Source organism: Leptonychotes weddellii, chromosome 7 (genome assembly GCF_054177405.1).
Source record: "Leptonychotes weddellii isolate Sample4059 chromosome 7, ASM5417740v2, whole genome shotgun sequence".
Classification (NCBI taxonomy): domain Eukaryota; kingdom Metazoa; phylum Chordata; class Mammalia; order Carnivora; family Phocidae; genus Leptonychotes; species Leptonychotes weddellii.
The window spans coordinates 99,948,968-99,965,273 of NC_138375.1; the positions used below are offsets into that span (position 1 = coordinate 99,948,968).

At 37.0% G+C, this 16,306-nt stretch overlaps 2 protein-coding genes across 6 annotated transcripts in view; one reads left to right on the forward strand and one right to left on the reverse strand.

Annotated features, from left to right (window-relative positions):
* DEPDC1B (DEP domain containing 1B) overlaps positions 1-16,306 on the forward strand; it is an 81,877-nt gene that overhangs the window by 40,732 nt on the left and 24,839 nt on the right. For all 5 annotated transcript variants that reach the window (XM_006727971.3, XM_081826838.1, XM_081826837.1 and 2 more), the window contains exons 6-7: positions 997-1,044; positions 4,895-5,035. In XM_006727971.3, the coding sequence (XP_006728034.1) occupies positions 997-1,044; positions 4,895-5,035 (189 nt within the window). The remainder of the gene's footprint in view (positions 1-996; positions 1,045-4,894; positions 5,036-16,306) is intronic.
* Positions 14,917-15,401, reverse strand: LOC102748908 (ATPase inhibitor, mitochondrial-like). The gene has a single exon (XM_031035855.2). It carries the CDS (start codon positions 15,360-15,362, stop codon positions 15,048-15,050), a length of 315 nt encoding a protein of 104 aa, XP_030891715.1. The 5' UTR covers positions 15,363-15,401; the 3' UTR covers positions 14,917-15,047.

Sequence of the window (16,306 nt, forward strand, 5' to 3'; positions counted from 1 at the left end):
TCAGTCCGTTAAGCGGCTGCCTTCGGCTCAGGTCATGATCCTGGGGTCTTGGGATCGAGCCCCACATCCGGCTCCCTGCCCAGCGGAGAGCCTGCTTCTCCCTCTCCATCGGCCTGCCACTTTGCCTACTTGTGCTCTCTCTCTCTGTCAAATAAATAAAATCTTAAAAAAGAACAAACAAACAAATACTTTTACCTACTAATTAGATCATCGGTCATCTTTTGTCTTACCAAGTTCTTAGAAAGAAGAACACTTCCACAAGCCTCAGGTTCATTAGAGCTAATACAGTTCGATTAGTGTCTTTGCAGTTTTTCACAAAGTGAAGAAGATGGAGAAGCAGAAGCATGAGTGCGGGTCCATCTCATCAGATGTCTGTGTCAGGGCCAGGAGGGGAGGAACTTTGGGAAAAAGGCTTAGCTCGGATTTCTTGTAGCAATGTTAACAGTTATTATTTTAAGGCTGTCCAAAAACTAATAGCCTATATTAGTATATCAATGGAACTTTCTTGCCCTGAATCATTTTGAAAATTGAAACATGCAAAATGATACTTCTATTGGACAATAGACATAGAGAATTTACCCCCTTTTTTTGGGGGGGGTTGGTGAACTGAATTCACAAATATAGTTGGTAACTAATATTTTTACTTTTTCTGCCTTTTCCTTAATTCTTAGGGTAACTGATCAGTTAGTTTGTTTCTTTGGAATAAACCAAATTTCTGCTTTTCACCAAAGCTTTAAAAGGTGCATCTTGTCCTTTGAGAAATTTGCAGGCATGATCTGTACAAGCTCATGTTGTGACACTGCTCCTAGGAAAGTTTTCCAGTGTTTAAACATGCCGTTCTATTAATAGGTGATGTGCGATTTATGATTATGATTGGCAGGTATGTTTCATATTATTTGGGCAGGTTATACATTCTTATGATTCTATGTATGTATGTAATTCCTTGCGTTATATGCAGCTGAATCAAATATCTTCTTTATTTTCGTTTCTCTGCAGAAGAGCTTCCTCATTGGGTACTGTCAGCTATGAAGTGTTTGGCAAATTGTAAGTACTAATTATCCCCCAGTTTTATAAGATTAACAGAAATTAGTGCCCTGAATTAGAAAATATTTTTGTTCAATGGCCTGAACATTGATTTGACACCTGTGAGACTAGCAGGTAATTATTTTGGGATGAATTTGCGACTTGGTGAAGGGGCTGAGTTATAGAACATTTTTGAAGAAATGTTGTGTTTCTCTTTTCTGGTGGATATAATCACACTACAGATAAAATCCATACTACTTTTTCTGACTGTTTCATCACAGTGAAGGAAAATTAGTTATATTGAATATAATATTGTGCAGATGTGGCCTATTGACAGTTTATACAGTTTTATTTTTAAAACCTCTATTTTTATTTCTAAAACACATATTCCTAAGTATGCCCTGTATTTACATCTCAATTTGCTCAGCAGATCCTGTCTACTATTAGCTTTTTATAGGGCACCGGTTTAAGGGGGAAAAAATGTTTTAGAAGACTAGTCTGACTGATAAGCAGGATGGTTTGGAAGGAGAACTTCCGTGTGGAGAAACAAGAAGGGGTATTTCAGTTATTGGATGTAAGATGACAGGGCCTGGGTCGTGGTGGTCCTTCTGAGGATTTGCATAGGCTTATGCAGTCCATTTCACAGCATAGATATTCACTTCATTGGATATCATAGGCACTGTAAAGAATGTGTTATTATAGTATCTCACTAACACTGCTATTTTTCTGGGGATTTTTTGGAAGGTTTTACCCAAAGAAGGGATTATAATGGTTAATGGCTTAACCCAAACAAGTGATTTTAATGAGAAGAATTCTAGTTATTTTGGTTGACTAACAATGGTGAGTGCTCGCTTCAGCAGCATATATACTAAAAAACAATGGTGATATTTGGTCTATGGGGCCTTTAAGCCTCACAGATGGCCTCAGAAAGGTACCTTTGGGGTAGGGCTAGCGAGTACAGATATAGGTATAAGAAAATTTTGAATTAGTAGACTCTGAATGATTTATTTAACTGGTGTTAGTTTTGTCTGATTATAGAATGAAATTAAGGTAACTATGCAGTTTATTGTAGGTAATCTCAGTCATAATATATGGACAATGATTATATACTATCATTTTAAATATGAATACCAATTATTAGCTTGTGTGAAGCCTAAAGTTTTCTGTGTTTAACTATTAAATTTTCATTGGTTTTTGGTTAATATTTTGGAACCTCTGAGATGTAGAGTGGTTTCAGCTTGGGAGAGTGCTTTTTATTCTTCCTGCTCAACCGTTTGAAGTAAATTAAATTTAAATTATATCTTTGGCCAGAGTTGGCAATGATGAGATAGAAGGTATAAATGCGAAGCTAAATTACCCATTTCTGAATTCTTGGCAAACCAAGGATTTGGAAGTTGATCAGCTGGGAAAGAATAGAGGAAGCTGGTAAAACAAATCTAGGCTACAATATGTTCTGTAATGTATATTAAGGTGTGGTTGTGATATCGATTTTTCAGTGATGATCAAAATGTAGTGAAGAGTACAATTTTTCCCTCAAGGGAATAGTAAACATAAAGCCACAAAGGATGGGGTGGCTGGGTGATAGACATTGGGGAGGGTATGTGTTATGGTGACCCCTGTGAATTGTGTAAGACTGATGAATCACAGACCTTTACCTCTGAAACAAATAATACATTATATGTTAAAAAAAAAAAAAAGATAGTAGGAAGGGAAAAATGAAGGGGGGAAATTGGAGGGGTAGATGAACCATGAGAGACTATGGACTCTGAGAAACAAACTGAGGGTTCTAGAGGGGAGGGGGGTGGGGGGAGGGGTTAGCTTGGTGATGGGTATTAAAGAGGGCACGTTCTGCATGGAGCACTGGGTGTTATACGCAAACAATGAATCATGGAACACTACATCAAAAACTAATGATGTAATGTATGATGATTAACATAACATAGTAAAATAATAAAAAAAAGAATAGTAGAATAACTGGAACAGTAAATACAAAAACAGGTTAACTGTGTTTTTCTTCTTTGTGCATGTAGGTTATAAGGATTAAATAAAGAAAAAAAAAACAGATACAGGCAAAACTTTTCCAATATCAGTCGGGAATAACATCAGGCCTGTACCTCTGAAACAAATAATACATTATATGTTAAAAAAAAGAAGATAGTAGGAAGGGAAAAATGAAGGGGGGGAAATTGGAGGGGGAGATGAACCATGAGAGACTATGGACTCTGAAAAACAAACTGAGGGTTCTAGAGGGGAGGGGGGTAGGGGGCTGGGTTAGCCTGGTGGTGGGTATTAAAGAGGCCATGTTCTGCATGGAGCACTGGGTGTTATGCACAAACAATGAATCATGGAACACTACATCAAAAACTAATGATGTAATGTATGGTGATTAACATAACGAAATAAAAAAATGCAAAAAAAAAAGACATTCTGAAGTTCAAAATGATTGCAAAAAAAAAGTCTTAGGAATACGACCTCCTCTCATAGGGCCCACTGCTGAGACATACCAAACAAATGATTTCAGTTGACTAAGCTTGGGGTATTGCAGAGGAGGAAGCAGGCAAGAATGGCGGCTCTGTTGGTTGCTAGGTTAACACAGGACCGCGTGTAGGTCTTTTGTGATTTTCATTATTTTAGTCAATCAAATTAAGTTATTTTATGAGAAGTATACAGAATATTAAAAGGTAAGAGGGTTTTTAAGGAGACCAACAGAAGCCATTTTCATGTGGTCCCATTGGCCTTGAAATGTAAAGGCTCAGAATGTTTAACTGGGTTTTGTTTTTTTTTTTTTGGTTTGATCCTTTCTCTTTAGTTGCAGTGATTCTGGAGGAAGGGTTTCTTTCAACTTCTACTGGCTTTATCTTTTGTTCCCCTGAGTATAGAGATCTGTTTGGGTCTAGTTTTTTAGTCTTGTGTTCTGCTGGCCCAGAACTGGCCAGTGCACTCGCACTCCTTTCTTCCGTGCTCTCATGGGAATTGAAGGACTGGCCAAAACTGTTCCTCATGAGGCTACTTGCCATTTCCCTCAAGACATGGGCAGCTCCAGTTTGTCTCTCTACTTGGCAATGTAAATCTGTGGTCTGTGTGTGGATTCTTGGGGGCATTTGCTGCCTCATCTGTAGAGAGCTCAGCATTTCTTCCTGTTCTTCTTTGGTCCCAGATACAACTGGATCTTTGCCTTGCTTCTGCTTAGGGTATGGCCGGGACCACATTGTTCCAGGCTTCTTATAGTTACCCCAACTTTGGAATATGCTCTGCTTGAAACACTGTCTTTTGAAGGTTGGCTGGGGATCAGATAGAGAGTTCTATAGTCAGAATGAATTACAGGACACAATGTAAAATCTCCTTTTTTGAATATCTTTAAGAAAAAGAGTGTAAGTTTTAACTAGTCTGAAGTAGTTTAGTTCGAGGTAGAATTTGATTAACTCAGCTCTGACTCTAGGATTTCATAATGTAGCAATGATAAAATAATGAAAAGCTTTGCAAATTGCTTTATAACTTGTCTGTTACATATGTGAGCTAATTGTCATCTTGGTCAACTGTGTCAAGACTAGGAAAACATTGACTATTTCACAGAAAATAATCATTGTCTACATTTAACAAAAATGCCTTTCAGAAGGATGTAAAAGAAAGAGTGGGTTTCTTTTAAAAAGCAAGTAAGCCAGTGATTTTCCTCATTGTTTTTTAATAGATTTTGATTTAGACATAAAGAATATTTGTGTAAGCAAATGTATAATGTCAATTTTCCCCATGAAAACTTATCTGATCTTGATATCTGTACACACCATACATATACATAGAGACTAATCCTTAGACATGATCGTCCCATTAATGTTTTTTTTTTTCTCTCTCTCTCTCTTTTTTTTTTTAACAGGGCCTAATTGTTCAGATTTGAAGCAGCCTATGTATTTAGGATTTGAAAAAGATGTCTTTAAAACTATAGCAGATTACTATGGTCACTTGAAAGAGCCTCTACTTACTTTTCATCTTTTTGATGCCTTTGTAAGTGTATTAGGTAAGTTGGGATATAATGAGCACATGTCTGTGTTATTGACATTGAATCATTTCATTTTCTACTGTCTTGAGACTTCCATTAGTCAAACCTCCGTAGCATATTTGTTTTTGTTTTAAAGATTTTATTTATTTATTTGAGAGAGAGAGAGAGACAGAAAGCACAAGAGAGAGAGAAAGCATGAGTGGGGGGAGGGGCAGAGGGAGAAGCAGGCTCTTTGCTGAGGTGGGAGCCTGATGATGATGATGATGATGATGGCAACAAGGGATGGATGGACATGGAGCTCAATCCCTGGATCCTGGGATCATGACCTGAGCTGAAGGCAGATGCTTAACCGACTGAGCCACCTAGGCGCCCCTCCATGGCATTTTTGAAATAAAAACTGGTGAGGTGCTTGCCTGGTTTCAGTCCTGCTCTATGAAGGAGGAAAAGAAAATGGTTAAGCTCTGTTAGAAAACTCAAAGCAAGAACCAATAGTTTTTACTTCTTAAGAAAGAGTAATATACTGTGTGTCGTTTTTGTACAAAAAAGTACAACTTCTGTGGTAGAGAAGAATGTAAATTTGACACTTACTGTTCAGAGTAAATCTTCTACTCTGGATATGCCTTTCATGAACAGTCAAGTATGGGAGATGTATTTTCATTTAGAAATCTAATTTCTTTTTTTTTTTCATAGAAGGAACAGGTTTTTGTAGGACTATTTATTTTGACATGACAAATAAGTATAGTAACTTTATCATTCTCTGAAACTTGTTCCTATTCTTTCACATGGATCTATTCTTCAGAATTTAGTGTCAAAAAAAGCAGGGTAGAAAGGAAAAACTATCCACGTTATTGCTAGGTCTTTTTTATATTGTTCCTTTCTTCTTGGATATCAGATTTTCCTGTTGCTATTGTGATTGTTCAATAAATATTTTTGCTTTATTGACAAAATGTTTGCTTTAATGGACCGAATCATTGTGTTGGTATCATGCTCTGTTATGTAAATTTGTGGGAACTTGCATACTCTTGTTCCTGAGTCCTGTAGGCTTTAACCATCTTTCCCTTCCTTTCTCTTCCTTTTCTCCTCATCTTACTTTCTTCTTAGAAAGAATAGATGCTGTCATAGTATCCTCACAAAATAAAGTATCAGCAATATTTGAATAATTTACCTGATCTTATAGTACAGCACTTTAAATTTTAAGATTCTGTAGGTTTTCTGATAATAAGAAACAAAACACAACTACTGTAAATCATGTGCATAAGAATGAGTGTGTTTTTAGAGAGATTAATATTGGGAACAGATGAAAGGATTAGGCCTGTTACTGGGGCTTGAGACCACTGGGTCATCTTGGTATTTTGTGTTCAACCAAAGAGGACCGAGGGCTTCTGTCCTTTGGAACGTCATACCTAATGACGAATACTTGCTGCTGTTTAATATAAATATGGACTCATTGAGCCGATTCTCATTTTAGCCACTTACTGCCATTGTGCCCCTGGTAAAATAAGAATTCTAAAGATTTTATTTTTTAAATTTATTTATTTGTTTTAGAGACAGAGAGCGAGAGAGAGTGCGAGTAGGGGGAGGGACAGAGGGAGGGAGAGAGAGAGAGAGTCTTAAGAAGACTCTGCTCTGAGCTCAGAGCCCGATGTGGGGCTCGATTGCACAACCCTGAGATCATGACCTGAGCTGAAATCAAGAGTTGGACACTTAACCAACTGAGCCACCCAGGTGCCCCTAAAGACTGGATTAAAAATTACTTCTTAGGTTTTCTTCTCATTTTCCATTTTCATCATGTTCTATGGTAAAAATGATCTGGTTTGGAAACACAAGTACTTGGAACTTTTTTTTAGAAAACAAATTCCTATTTGAATCAGCTGTGTTTATGACATCACTGGTCTTTTCTACCACAATTGTCCATTTTGATCTCAGCTAGGAATTAAAGCTGATTATTTCCAAATTGATGTCAGAATCAGCTACCCTCTATAATATTACTTATACAGGGTTTAGTGTGGAGAAAGATAGACAGAATGGAGAATTTATGGCAGTTAGGTATTAGTAAAAATAATGTGTGCAGATAGTCAAAATTTATTAACCTTCCCTGATCAGTCCTTCTCAAGTGAACATGTTTACTCTCCATTGAAAACCATTATTTTTAGATCCTATGTAGTAAAAGAAGAAATAGAAACGTTCTATTTCTCTTCTAGATTATCATAATTTGATCATTATATGATTAACAAAAATCATCTAGTATAGCAATCCTGTTAAAGTCTGTGGTAAAAGGTAATATGTATAGATATGTACAAGACAGACACATAGGTTGAATTTCTGTGGGGTTGACTCAGTTCTTAAAACCTTTTGACTTACTTGGATTGCAGTAGGATGCCACCAGATAAGTAAGTAATAAGTAGATAATCAGTCTACTTTGTGTAAAAGCTAAAAATTCTACAGCATTTTCAGTGGAAATGATTTTCAGTTTAATTAATTAATTTTTTGAGGTTTATTCCTTTACTTCTAGAATGAGGTAAGCCAGCAAAACCTGTGACCTTGAGAGCCATTAGTCACTGATAGTGAAGCAAAACATCTAAGAATTCTTAAAGAAAAAAATATATTTTTGAATTTACTCTTCACTTACAATAGAAAAAAATAATTTGGGTCAGCAGTCTGACCTAACAGCATGACTGTGTATAGTAACTCATCTTCATTCCCAGAATGGCAGTTTCTTATTAAGACCAGAATTTGGCTGACTCTTAAATGGGGTGAATGAGATGGTCTGGCATCTTTCACTCACACTCTGCATGTACCCTAGAACCCAGTGAGCTGTGTAGCTTGCCATAATTTGTCATATCAAGGAAAAAGGGAGACCCAAAGGAAGCACAGAAGGGCAGGGGATGGTGTTTGGACAGTTGGGTGACTTGTGGGTTGTATAATGTTATAATCTAAGTTCCCACACTAGTGACCTCTGGGCCAAATCTGACTGATAGATACATCTGGTTTGACCTCTGTGTTTTAAAAAGAAAATGTAATTAATTGACAAACTTGAGAAACAGGAAACTCACATAAGAATTTGTGACTCTGTGAAGAGAAAAACTGGCATATCTGGCAGTTCTGGGCTTGAATTTTCCTGGGCACAGACTGCTGCGTCTCTGTAGCTACAGCCACCACTGGAAGGAGCAAGTGTCCCAGAGACGTGATCTCCAAGATGCTTCCCACTGCTTCTCAGACTCTCAAGCCCAGTTCACATGACTCCCTTTGCTCATTTATTCCTTTTGTCTGCTCCTTCAGGCAGTTGAGCTTCTCTGGCTCCTGGTTTATTTGCTAGGCAGCTGGGAAACTGAGTAGCTCTTTGCTGCTCCCTACTTGCTAAATGTGAAGTTAAGAAAATGCCATTGAAATTCACTAGGTTGATTGTACACTGGATTATCCAACTAAATAGTTGAGATCTTCTTCTAGGTTTTTTAACCTGGAAACATCTATAAGGGTAGACTTTCCATTCTTTGGTTCTTTTTTCTAACGACTTCTTGGAGCCTTGTGCCATCTTTGCCTTATTACCTCTTGCTCTTATGTTCTTCAGGTTATCTCAGGGTCCTCATCCCACGGTAATTCTTAAGGGAAAACAATTCTTTTTTTCAGAGAGTGCCTAATTGGTATGCTTGTCCAGACAGAGGGTTCTTGCCCATGTTAGTCCAAAGTTCTTGCTGGTGGTGCTCTCTGATCTCAGAGCCCAGGGTTTATGGCTGGAGCTTTTGAAGATGTAGATGGGCCAAGATAAGGATTTGAATCACCTCCAAATAAAATGATTACTGTTATATCAAGATTGTCGGAGTAAAGTGGGGTTAGGTACTCCTTAATGATGGAAATTTAGGGAAATGCCTAGATATTCCTTGGCTATAACAAAATACCTAAGCTATTTATAAATATACTAGTAATCACTAGGATAACTGAAAAAACTTTTAGGAAAAAAATGAAGACCTTTCTCATACCGTTCATCTGGATAAATTTCAGCTGAATTGAGAATTAAATGTAAAAAATGCAAATCTAAAATACAGTTGATATTTATCTGATGTTGGGTGGGTGAAAGACTTTCTCAGCATGAAAGCAAAAGAAGTCATAAAAATGCTATAGCTGTTTGGGACTCTTCGTGTAGGAAAGGACATCATCTTGTACGTGGGTGAATCTGTGCCTACTTTTAAGCAATTCACAAACGCGACTTGTTGGCCTTTCCCTTCAAAGCCTCTGGAAAAATAGTTCCTCTTGCTATGTCTTTCTTTAGGCAGGGAGTCCTTGCCAATTTCTCTGTAGTCTGAATTCTTTTGCCTTAGTATAAACCTTTTCCTTTTTATACCTCTTCTCAGTGAAAATGAAACTGACTTTTTTTTTTTAAATTCCTTTGATTGCTTGAAAACTACAATGAACCTTCTTGAGTCTCTTATTCTCTGGCTGAACAGACATGGTCTCACTGGCCTTTCAGGGAAATCTGGGCCCTCTCAAAAGTCTTCATATTTCACTTCTTATTTGAAGCTCCCACAAGGGATAGCTTGTTGATGACATTGCGTATGTTAGTGGAAACATCAGGTCTACTTTGCAAAGATAAAAATGTGCGTTTGGGATGATTTGAGAATAGAAATCTGATGTAACCACTGGAGAATGGGAAGGACCGTGACAAAGGTAGGAGTTCCACAAGGCACCAACAACTCTGAACCTGCCATGTGGTCTTCATGGCTGAGGTGTCACCTAATATCTAATAATATAGAACATTATTTTAATTGGATTTACTTGTATCATAAGGAATAGTTGGGTTTCTTTGAGTATTTGATTATTTATTCATTGTCCTCCATCAATCCAGCTAAATAATGATGTGTTTCCCTGATGGAAAAAAGTCTCACAGGTGGATTATGTAAGTTATTTGGTGGATTGTTTATTATGTTTTCATTATTTTATTCTTGTGTCACCAATGGAAACATCACCAAACTCCAGTAACTTGGTCTGTTGACCTAAGTGTCAATAAACAGGGCCTTTCTCGGCCTTGGTTTTCTCATTGAAAAATGGCAGTAATGCCTGTCATGCTTCTAGATATGAAAACAGGAAACTTAAACAGTGGGTTACACTTACTTTCCTACTAAGTTTCATTCTTTTGTTTTAAAAAATATAAAAAATTGGAATAATGTATAAATTAAGATAGGGTAATCATATGTTGCTATCTGACCATATCTTCTCTCAAATGATAGCAAGATTTTTTTTTAATGTGAAACTACTTGTGATAGATTTTTATAATCTGTAATTGGGATAGGATATATACTAGTGTATATCATTCTGAAATGCAAGAAACAAGTTACCTCTGGGCTGCAGAATGTCCTTGTCATTTTCTCGAAATGGAAGACTCAGTATTTTTATGATGATACTGAGATTATAGAAATAACGAAAGATGGAAAGTTATTCTGTTAGCTTTTGTTGAGCAAAATGAAATAATCCAAAGAATAAAATAGTTATCACATTGAAACTCTTTGGTTATAAAATGAGGAGAGAATCCTGATGTCCTTCAGAAGTTCTTAAAACCTATACCCCCCACGAATCTAAAAAAAACACAAGAAGCTCTTTAAAATCAGTAATAGTTTATGATCTTGAAGAATCCAAAGGTACTTGTTGAAGATGTGTTTGAGTTCAACAGTAGACTGTCGTGTGTAATTTATTTTTTATTTTTTTTAAAGATTTTATTTATTTATTTGACACAGAGAGAGAGGGAGAGAGGGAGAGCACAGGCAGGGGGAGTGGGAGAGAGAAGCAGGCTCCCCACTGAGCAGGGAGCCCGATGTGGGGCTCGATGTGGGGCTTCATTCCAAGACCCTGGGATCATGACCTGAGCCGGAGGCAGACGCTTCACTGTCTGAGCCACTCAGGAGTCCAAAGAGTCCTTCTTTGTTGTCATGTGTAATTTAAAGCTAAGTTCTCTTGCAGTCATTTTTCCTGAGTTCTGTAAGGTGCTTTTGTCAGTAAGCTTTTATTGAAAGAAAAAAAAAGATTAAGTAATGGTCAGCAACGAGAAAGAAGTTGGGAAACAGAAACAGAGAAGTCAGGTTAAACTATTTTTGAGAATCTAAATATTCCTACATGTGTTTGAACTGAGGAAAGCATTATGTAGCACTCCCAAGATTCAAAAGCAGATCTAGAAGTGAGTCCTGCTTTGACATTTGAACAGATTGAAAAATAACATCCTTGGCATCTAGTGCCAAGGATTGAAGTATTAAAGCACATCAAACCTCAGCCTTTTCCCCATACACCTTCCCTTGATCATATCCATACCACTTCATGGGTCACCCATGTGCTAAGGATTTTCACTCCTTACCTTCATCCCGGATCTGTCTGCTGCGCTCAGACCAGAATTTCTGTCTGGCTCTGGCCGTGTGTTCCTGGATGTTTGTTCTGTAAGAGCCTCGGTTCAAACTCAGTAGTTTGTGAGCCACTGTTTCAGAAATTGTGTGTTGGATGTGAATTCTATGTCGTAGAACAGCATTAAACCAATAGTGTACAAATATCAGAGTACATTGTATATAGTAAGAGTAGGTATTTTTATACATTTTTTTGTTTTAGCTAAATACCTATGTGTTTGCACATATATTGTGATGTAACATATGTTTTTTAATTTTAGTTGTAAAAAATTTTTGAAAAAACCTGCTCTAAATTTCACCTCTAACTACATAGTATGATGATTATGAGGATTTAATGAATGAGAAGATCTCTCAGAAAGTGTAATATTGCTCAAATATTACTAATAATCATAGTTCATTGTGAAAAATGCATATACTCCACATGGTTTGTCCTTTACACTTGGATTTAAAAAAAAACTTTTTACCTATGGATGATATTTTTTAGAGTTACATTCAATTTTTCATTCCTTTATGTGGTGGAATTAGCATTTTAAAGTGGTTTGGAAGTTTCTTCAGGGATACACTACATTGTATTTTTACTTCATGAGAGAGAAACGAGGAGTGATTACCTGGCTTTCATTTTGAACTCTCAAGGAAATGGTTTTATGGGCCCTATTTGGTATAAAAGAGCTAGTTGCAGATTTCACTATGTTGAGAAATTCTCTATTCTTTATACTGTCTAATCCTTGTCCCCAGTTGAAGAATGCATAGTGGTATTTAATCCACTATCTGCATGTTCAATATTTGTGCATATTCTTTGAGCCAACCTTTCTTCTTGTAGGAATTTATCCTTAGGAAATAATTGGCACATGGACAAAGCAGGTCACACAGCATGGTATTTAGGTGTTCAGGCCCCTAGTGTGTGCAGGCTCACGTCACGCTCTGCCACCAAGTAGCTGTGTGACTTGGGTAAGTGATCTCATCTCTGTAAGCCTCATTTTCTTTTCTATAAATGGGAATAATGATAGTTATCTCCCTTCCAGAGTTGTAAGGATTAAGTGAGACAATATTTGGGGTTTAGAACACTGTTCAGTACATAATAAAATGCTTATTAATAAATGTTAACTATTTTCTTCATCATAGAAATTAGTTTTATTATTATAAATGTTAGCTGCTATTATTCTAATTTTTTTTATCAGTTCTAATTTTTAATGGTGCAAAGATAAACTCCAAAACCACTATCAAACTTTTAAAATTCTTTTCTGTAGTGGAAGATCTTCTACTCAAGTTTTAGAGTATTTTGTGAAATTCATATGCTTTTACATGTAGTAGAACTATTTGCTGCTATCAAGATTAATGGCATGGAAGTGCTGCAAATCGCTACATTGTACAAAGATTTTATTTTATTTTTAATCTATTCTTCTATTTTTATTTGGCATGTATAATGATGTGATAAATGGAGTCACAGTTAAATGTTTTTGGGACCAAATTCTTCCCCTTGTCTATAGTATCCATGTTTCTAATACTAAGGGAAATCTAGGATTATGACTTTTTATGCTATTGCCTTTTTAGACATTCAAAAATATTTATAAAGTATTCCCCTGCCAGTTTCCTAATTTTCTCCCAATTACTATTTTTGTGAGTACAAGTTGTAACTTTGATGTGGTTGAGAAATGCTATTAGTTTATGTCTGCTTTATTTCCTAGGTTCAATGTCTTTTTTTAAAATATAGGCTTACTTAATGACTACTAGGGCTTTAAGGCTTTTTCCCCAGGTTCCAGAAGATTTTGCCAATTAGATTACTTATGATATAACACAATGATGCTAGGTGGCTGCCAGATAAACTTTTTAAACATAATCCAAAATTAAAACTTTTTTATTTAGGACTTATATAGTAGCCAAGAAAAATATGTCTGTGAGTGTTAATAAAGTATATGGAGTATGGTATTAATTCAAGAGTGTAATGTTTTAATTAACAAATGATAATTGCTGACTATTCAATTTTAATACTAAATTAAAATCAAGAAGAGTTTATTGAAAGGGTGTTAGTAATTATGTGTTCATATTTATGTGTGTAAAGGAAGAAGAGCATATAGATGTGAATCCCAGCTGTATTCCTGGGGCAAGTCTTAACTACTTTGGCACAGACATTTTATTGAATAGTTTGGCATTTTTAAAAAATGTTAAACTTCAGTTGCGATGTGAGTTAGTATGTGCACTCTTAGGTATATACCAGTTGACAACATATGTCACCAGCAACTAAATGTTCATAGCAACATTATCCATAATAACCAAAAAGTGGAAGTAACAGAAATGTCCATCAAATGATGAACAAAAAAAAGGTAGTATATCCATACAATGGAATGTTTTGCAACTATCAAAAGGAATGAAGTGCTGTTACATACTATAACATGGTTGAACCTTGAAAACATTATTCTAAGTGAAAGAAGCCAGACACAAAATGTATGCTTCCATTTATATGAAATGTTCAGAACAGGCAAATCTCTGACAGTGATTAGTGTTTTCCAGGGGCTGAGGGGAAGAGAAAATGGGGAGTGACTGCTAATTTGTATGGGGATTTCTTTTTGAAGTGACAGAAATATTCTGGAATTAGATAGTGGTGATGGGCATAACTAAATATACTAAAAATTGCTGAATTGTACACTTAAAAAAAGATAATCTCATAACAAAAAATCAAAGAAAAAGAACCAAATTGGACTTTAGGAGTTAAAAAAGTTTAGTAGACAAAACATTCCTAGACGTCCACTTGCACTGATCCCATATACATAGCCAAACTGGATTTTGCAGCCAGTAACAATGTGGCTCCAAAGGCAGGGCAAACAACCACTGGTCCTGCCACATCAGTCTCACGCATGATGTTGCCACCTGGTCCTTTAATGGGTGTAACACTGTTTGTGGTTTTTTTGCCAGATGTGGTCAAAATTGATACCTAATTCTTCTAATAGAGGTGGCTCATCCTCAAAGTTGTTTCCATAGAATGGCCAGTGTGTCGGAGTGTACGCTTGAGTTGGCTGGAAAATCGATGCTGTGACATGTCTGGTAGAAATCCGTGTTTATGTTATCCAAGTCTGACATTGCAAATGATCAAACACGGTAGCAGCATCAACAGCTCCAGCAACCCCCCCCCCAAAGCCCCCAAACACGGGGCTGAATTGGCCCTGTTGCTCCATGTCACAAGGTCAAAACAATGCTGGGGCTTTTTAATTCTTTCAGTCTGATGTATGTGAAAAGTAATCTTATTGCTGTTTATTTGTCATGTGGGTTTCTTCTTGGGTGAAATACTTTTTCTGTCCTTTATTCATTTTTTTCTTTTGGTTTTTCTTTTTTTTGGTCATTCTAAAAATCTATTTCAGATACTAATTCTTTATACCTTGTGCCTTACAAATATAGTTTCCTAGTCTGTGGCTTCTCTTTTGGTTTTAATCAAAAGGTAAAAAACTTTTATGTTTTATTTTGGTCAAATTAATTTACTTGTGTGTCTTTAAGAAATCTTTCACAAAGAGATTCTGTAATTCTAAGTTTTTTTTTTTCACTGATGACAATTTATTATAATCTGTTGGCAGCACACAGATAGATATTAATAAAACCAGTACTATGCTTCCATAGAAGTGGGCAGTGATATGTAGCTATGCTATGGGAAGTGTGTATGTTTAATCATCATCATGTTTTAGATGTTTGATCTTCTTCTTGTGCCGCTCAGTTTCTTTCTGCAGACGTTCAATTTCCTTTATATGATGGGTGATTTCCTCTTCATGGTGTTTCTTCAAGGCTGCCAGTTGTTCTTTAGTGCGTGCTCGGAAGTATCGTTCCTCTTCAGCTTGCTCTCTCTTTCCGAAGGCCCCACCTGCCTCCCGGATCGAGCCCGCGCCGGAGTCTGACCGTTCGGAGCTGAAGCCTCGGGCTTCTAGGGCCCTAACGCCCCGCACGCCCAGCCGCACCCGAGCGGCCAACGCGGTGACAGCCATTGTTGTTGTAGCAGGACTTCTCCCTCTAAGATTTTTAAGTTTTGCTTTTTTCATGTTTAGGTCTCTACATTCTCTTGACTCATTTAATTTATTTTAAAATTGACAGCATTAAGATATAATTAACATAGATAACATAAAATTAACATGCACCCAATTTTTTTTGGAGATAGAGCGTGAGCGCACATGTGCATGCATGAGCCAGGGAGGGCAGGGGCCGGGGGGAGGGGCAGGGGGAGAGGGAGAGAGAGAGTCTCATGCAGGCTCTACACTCAGCATGGAGTCTGATACCCAGGCTCGATCTCATGACCCTGAGATCATGACCTGAGCCGAAACCAAGAGTCAGAAGCTTAACCTACTGAGCCACCCAGGTGAAAATATGCACCCATTTTAAGTACAGTTCAGTGAGTTTGATGAATGTATATTAGTGTAATTAATGTTACAATTAAGATATCAGACCATTTCCATTACTCCTGAAGCTTCTCTTTTTTTCACTCCTGCAGTTTCTCTTGTGCTCTCTTTTAGTCAGTACCCAACCCCATCACTGGCACCAGACAACCAGAAATAGAATCTTTCTATCTTATAGATTAGGTTTTCTTTTTTTTTTTAAACATTTTTGAAAAAATATTTTTTTTATTTATTTGACAGAGAGAGTGAGAGAGCACAAGCAGGGGGAGCAGGAGAAGGAGAGGGAGAAGCAGGCCCCCCGATGCAGGACTCAATCCCCAGACCCTGGGATCATGACCTGAGCTGAAGGCAGACGCTCAACCATCTGAGCCACCCAGGGGCCCCAGATTAGGTTTTCTTTTTAAGAGTTTCATACAAGTGGAATTATACAATATGTACTTTCTATCTGGCTTCTTTTGCTCAACACAGTATTTTTGAGACTTCATTCATGTTGCAGGTACAGGTAGTTGTTACGTTGTTTTGCTGAGTATTCTATTGCA